The 6,060-nt window shown below is 53.7% G+C and overlaps 1 protein-coding gene across 1 annotated transcript; it reads left to right on the top strand.

The window, feature by feature from the left end:
• Window positions 1-2,120: 2,120 nt before the first annotated feature.
• On the top strand, window positions 2,121-5,132 carry LOC129398579 (protein FAM90A15-like). The gene is made up of 4 exons (XM_055116267.2): window positions 2,121-2,243; window positions 2,739-2,938; window positions 3,397-3,505; window positions 4,170-5,132. Exons 1-4 carry the CDS (start codon window positions 2,121-2,123, stop codon window positions 5,130-5,132), a joined length of 1,395 nt encoding a protein of 464 aa, XP_054972242.2.
• The last annotated feature ends 928 nt before the right edge of the window (window positions 5,133-6,060 follow it).

Genomic DNA, 6,060 nt, shown 5'->3' with positions numbered 1-6,060 from the left:
AGCAATTCATCCAACGGGAGATCGCCGGAGGGCCAACACGATTGAGAGACTGGGAGCCGGGTGCAGTGTCAAAGGGGACGCGACTGGTTCCAAAGCTCAAGAACACCATGGGGTCACTTGGGCTACGTGAGAAAATGCCCCAGTGTGCTGGTTCATCATTCCAACTCCTGCCTGTCTCTTCCCGTCCAAGGAACATGGACCCTAAGTCGTGCAGCTGCAGATGACCATGGGCAGAATTAGGGGCCGTGGCACAAAAGTTCACCGACGCGGGAGTTCCACAGAAGGTGCGGTGGATCTTCGCAAATCCAGAGACATGGCAATGGGACCCAGGGAATTAGAGCCTCACAGGCGTCCGGGAGACTTTTCAGGCATAATGCCTGGAGTCGCAAGACGAGCTGAAAAAGGAGCCAGGCACTGAAGGACAAAGCGTTGTTGACTTTCCTCATCTGTGTTTCCCAGTGCGGTCCAATTCACGGTGGTTTCCAAGCGCCTCCTGGAGGAGAAAACACATGAGGGTGCGGTCAGGGTTCTCTGCTGACAGACTTACCTTGGGGAAGAAAGAGAAGCTCTGAAGATGGATCATGGCCGTGACTGCACGTCAAGGAGAATCTCCTTGATGACACTGAGGCCCACGTCGAGATAGACTAAATGTGGTCCAATTAAAAGGTGTCTATTTTACCACATTTTTTTAAAACAAAACAAAACAAAACAAAACAAAACAAAAAGATGGAAAAGAAGACAGGGGTACAGGCACCAGTGTTACATGTCTGACGGGGAGCATCTATTCTTCAAAGCTTGCAGCTGTACACGTAGGTTTTAGAATGTCTGTCAGCAGTGGACATGATCTTAGAGTGGGCTGTGCAGATAGACCTTTCCAGGTCACGTAATTGGATTAAGTTAATTGCAATTAAGGTACAGGTAACTGATTAGGTTAGGGTAGGTTCCACGTCAGGTGACCAGTGGCAGTATAAAAGGCAGCCTGGAAAGCAGAGGTCCCTCTCCGCCCCTTCCTCCGTCGTCCTGGATGCTGCATCGCTTCCAGCGGGGCTGCTCCAGCACCTGCCCATCTCAGCGCCAGCCGGGGAAAGAAAGTAGACGTGTAATTTCAGGTTAGTTTCACTGAACAATTGTTTCTTGCACGCAATCTCTGAGGGGTGTGGGGGTGGGGGGAAGAGACACAGGAGGCCGAAAGAAACCGATCACACTGGGGCTTGCTGGTGGGGTAGGATGTGTTCTCGTTACTAGTAATTCTTGCAACAGAAAACGAGAAAACATATCCGTGTCCACGTGTGGGATAAGACCAAGATGGGAATGCGAAAAGAAATGTACTGCAGCATGCTGAATTGGTGGGTAAATGGAAAAAGGACTTTGGAAAAAAGGGTGGTTTGCCTTTCAGCCGTGTAAGACGTCGATACGATATGGCACTTGTTCCCCGTTTGTTCAGATGAATTCGTGTGGTATGCGTAAAATACCAGAAAAATAAATAAATAAAGAGGGGCTGGAGCTAAAGCCAAAAGATAGAACAGGAAAGACCATCAGCTGCTAGTGTGGTAGAGAGGAAGGTAACTTCTCTCTATGAATTTGTGTTTGGAAGTTGCCTAATGAAATGGCCAGAGTAGCGATTCAAGTTGTCATAGGAAGCATCCCTTATCCCTGACTTCAAACAGACCTGCCAAAGGGTGGCGCAAGCCATGCCCTGTGTCTTCGATCATTCTGTCCGTCAAGGGAGATAGAATCACCGTGACTTCTACCGGAGTGAATCGTGAGAGACCTAAGTCCAGTCTCCACAATCAGTTGTTTGTTTGGGGTTGAAAGCTCAACTCCCCATACCTAGGCCACGGGCCCTGTGGCAGGTGCGGTTTACTCTTGGACTAGGTAGTCATGGCAGAGGAACACACAGTATCCGACGATGCACACAGCACATTGTGTTCTACAGATTTGACCGACTGGTGGTGAGGTCTCCTCATGACCACACCGGCAGGGAGTTAGCAGGTGGCTTCCTGTGGGTGTGTGAATATCCAATGTGCTTAACCTTCGACATGTGTGTGTTTGTGTGTGTTTCAGGTGACCCAACAGTCGACCCCTGAAAAAGGCGGTCATAAAACCCCCAGGCGACGAAGATGATGGCACGTCGGGACCCCAAATCTTGGGCCAAGAGACTGGTGAGAGCTCAGACCCTCCAGAAGCAGCGGAGGGCCCCAGTTGGGCCAAGGGCTCCCCCACCCGATGAAGAAGATCCCAGGGTAAGTCTAGCCCTGGATCTCTTGGGTATCGGGGTGGGGGTGGGGACGGGGGGGAGGGGGTGTCACATGGTCCTCAGAGACTGGGTTGGATTCCAAAGAGCTCTGTCACCACCACCCAGGTTGCTTTTCCCATCCAAGGTGGGCGTGGCTTGGGACCTTCTCCCCGGCCCGATAGGTCCCTTGAGAGACTCTTGGGGGCAACCTCCCTTTCTACTTAGAGTCCTGTGTAGCCACGTTTGGCTGTGTTGTTGACATCGGGTTCACCATCGTGCCCCTTGGAACCTTGAGTCCTTCCTTTCAGAGTTCCTCCGTCACGTGGGCTTTGGGAGGGAACATCGTATCCGAACTCTCCCAGCACTTAACGGCCCCCATGCCTGTGTCCCCTCTTTGGAATCCTTATTCAGCTCTGAATTCACAATCCGTCCCGATGTGGACGTGGGATCGCTGCCTGTGGCTTCAGCTCACTCACCGACATCACTTCCTTTCCACCCACAGCTCAAGTGCAAAAACTGCGGGGCCTTTGGCCACACGGCCAGAAGTACCAGGTGCCCCATGAAGTGCTGGAAGGCAGCCCTGGTTCCAGCGACCTTGGGGGAAAAGGAAGGGAAGGAAAACCTGAAACCATGGAAGCCCCAGGTTGAAGCCAACCCGGGGCCCTTGAACAAGGATAAGGGAGAGAAGGAAGAGAGACCAAGGTGAGCAGTGGGAGGGGTTTTCACCACTCTTAGGGTACTGCCTCCTAAGGACATGTTGTCTCTGCACCTGCACACCATGTGCCTTTCCATCTCCGGGCCAGGGAAGGAACGCTGCAGAGAAATAGGCCGGAGCTCCGTGTCCTCCGGGGTTCCACACCCAGGAGCTCCTTGGGCTCTGGGAGATTCAGGGACGGGGAGAGGCGGGGGCGCTTCGTGCAGGTTCCCCACGACAGGGGGAAAAGCGATGGAATCCAAATCACAGTCCTTAGTTGGGAAGCCTAGAGGGCCACCTGGAGGTTGGGAAGGTTGGCACGCGAGGGAAGGTGCAGAGGGGGAAAGGGCACCAGATGTCCATTTCTGTATCACAAAACACGGAATGGGGCTGGGCCTCACACAGGGTTCTCCCTGTCTCCTGAGGAAAACCAGAGGGCACGGCCTGACCTTTTTCTGTTCTGCAGGCAACAAGACCCGCAGAGGAAGGCTCTCCTCCACATATTTTCCGGGAAACCTCCAGAGAAGCCGCTGCCGAATCGAAAAGGATCCACGGAATCTTCTGATTATCTGAGGGTGAGTGTCACTCCGGGCCCCTGATCCTTTTCTTCTCTAGGTCACCCTGGTTGATTTCCTTTTAGCTTCCCGTCTGCGGGAGGAAATCGGGGAACCCCTCTTTCTTGCCTTCTTGGGGTCAGGGACTCCACGATCCTTCCAGGTCAATTTGATTCCAGTCGAAGGCATCTGAAGATGCCGTATTTCCTGTTGCTTTCTTTCTGTCCAATTATGGCAAGCCTGCCAACAACATGTTCCTAGCGGCATGAGGAAATTAGTCCCTCAGAGGTCCCAAACGTGGAGAAGGCTAAACCCAGGAACATGCATGTTTTCAGAGAAGACGTCCTGAGTACCCTTGAGCCACCAACCTGCCTTCGGAAGGGCATCAGTCCGTTCCACTTCATGGAAGGCTGAGTGGAGGCGCTTTGATCCAGTTAATGCCCAAGACGCGATCTTTTGAACAATGGTGTGCATAGATCAGCTACACATAGCTCGAGAGCGCATCTTTCATGTGTCTTGTCCCGATCAGCACTCAGGTGGACGGTCTGTCCCTGCTTCCAAGGACCGCCTGTCGATACTGTACTAAGAATTTCATGGCGTGTGCACCTTGTCTTTGGATATGCTTGATTTTCACGTTGGCTTCATGCGGTGGAACTTCTAATCTGTGTTGTTTCCTCTCTTTCAGGTTGCAAGCGGGCCAATGCCGGTCCACACAACCAGTAAGAGGCCGCGCCTGGACCCTGTCCTCGCTGATCGCTCAGCTACCGAAACGTCTGACAGGGGCTCCGTCTTGGCTTCACCGTCTCCCCTCAGAAAAGCCAGTCTGAGCTCCTCCTCAAGTCTTGGACCAAAGGAAAGACAGACAGGGGCTGCGGCCGACATCCCTCAGCCTGCAGTCAGGCAGCAGGGCCCCGAGCCTCTCCTCGTGGTGAAGCCGACACACAGCAGCCCTGAGGGTGGCTGCCGAGAAGTTCCCCAGGCTGCCTCCAAAACCCACGGCCTGCTCCAGGCCATCAGACCCCAGGCACAAGACAAACGTCCTGCGGTGACCTCACAGCCCTGCCCGCCAGCCGCCACACACAGCTTGGGCCTAGGCTCCAATCTCAGCTTCGGGCCAGGAGCCAAGAGACCTGCCCAGGCTCCGATTCAGGCTTGCCTGAACTTCCCCAAGAAACCGAGACTGGGTCCCTTCCAGATCCCCGAAAGCGCCATCCAGGGAGGTGAGCTGGGGGCCCCGGAGAATCTCCAACCTCCGCCAGCCTCAACCGAACTTCGACCAAGTACGTCGCCCCAGATGGGCAGGAGGACACCCGCCCAGGTGCCCAGCGTCGACCGGCAGCCTCCGCACAGCAGATCTTGCCTGCCTACTGCCCAGGCCTGCACCATGTCCCATCACCCAGCGGCCAGCCATGATGGGGCCCAGTCTCTCAGAGTGCTCTTCCGGAGACTGGAAAACGGACGCTGGAGCTCCAGCCTCCTGGCGGCCCCCTCATTTCACTCTCCTGAGAAGCCGGGAGCCTTCCTCGCTCAGAGCCCTCATGTGTCAGAGAAGTCTGAGGGTCCCCGTGTTCGTGTCCCACCGAGCGTCCTCTATGAGGACCTTCAGGTTTCCTCCTCCTCAGAGGACAGCGATTCTGACCTGGAGTGAGACTGCAGGTGGCAGGGGCTCCTTGGCCTCCAGCTCCCGTGACTTGGAGGGGACTGTGGGACTGAGGAGCGCAGAGCAGAGAGCACTCTGTGCGGTGACTTTGAAGCTCCCCGGCTGTGGCGCTTCTGTGGATGTGGGAGCCCAGGCCAGGCAGGGAGCAGATGCAGGGACTCTGCCTCATTGAATTCTGGTGAGGGACATTGTAGTTCGCATGGTTCTCCGGAAATGCGCGAGGAAAAGCTTCCGTGCCAGTGATTCGTTGCCTCAGAAACTGCGTGACACGCAGGAGTCAGACTTCCGCTGGGACGTCAATAGGAAACTGGGGAATTACTGTGTATTTGCTCTCTAGATGACTGAATAAGGGAAAAGTTATGGAACCCTTAGAGGTGCAGCCCTTCCGCTGTGCCCCACCCTGAGAGCAGTGTTTCGGACGCTGGGAAGCGTGCTGTGCAAAGCGCTTTCGGGGTTTTTCCTCAGCCTCGAAATTTGGACTGTGGAATGCCTTTGTACATATGTGTGTTGAATTTGTTTTGAAGTGAATACAATTCTCAAAAAGATGACGTATTGTCTTTTGACTCTCATTCCGTGTTTGTGTTTAACTGATTTTCCAAGTGTAGTGGTGACGTGTCCCTTCACACCTGTGGGTGTTTCTAGTCGGGTGGGATGAGAGACGGAGAAAAGAAATAAGACACAGAGGCAATGTATAGGGAAACAACAGTGGGTCCAGGGTACCGGCACTCAGCACACCAAGGACCTGCACCGGCACTAGCCTCTGAGTTCCCTCAGTTTTAATTGATTGTGATTTTCATTATTTCTGCAAAAAGGAATGTAATAGGAGAGCAGGGTAATAATAAGGAGAAGGTCACCAAAAAAAAAACATGTGAGCAAATGAATCTATATCATAAGTAAGTTCAAGGGAAGGTACTAT

The sequence above is a fragment of the Pan paniscus genome, chromosome 7, assembly GCF_029289425.2.
Source record: "Pan paniscus chromosome 7, NHGRI_mPanPan1-v2.0_pri, whole genome shotgun sequence".
Classification (NCBI taxonomy): Eukaryota; Metazoa; Chordata; class Mammalia; order Primates; family Hominidae; genus Pan; species Pan paniscus.
The sequence above is the reverse complement of the archived record's forward strand: the minus strand, read 5'-3'. Positions and strand labels throughout refer to the sequence as shown.

Coding starts and splice junctions, on each gene's coding strand:
- LOC129398579 (XM_055116267.2), top strand. CDS start 2,121: ATGATGGCACGTCGGGACCCCAAATCTTGGGCCAAGAGACTGGTGAGA. Junction 2,244..2,738: donor CCGATGAAGAAGATCCCAGG/GTAAGTCTAGCC, acceptor TTCCACCCACAG/CTCAAGTGCAAAAACTGCGG. Junction 2,939..3,396: donor GAGAAGGAAGAGAGACCAAG/GTGAGCAGTGGG, acceptor TCTGTTCTGCAG/GCAACAAGACCCGCAGAGGA.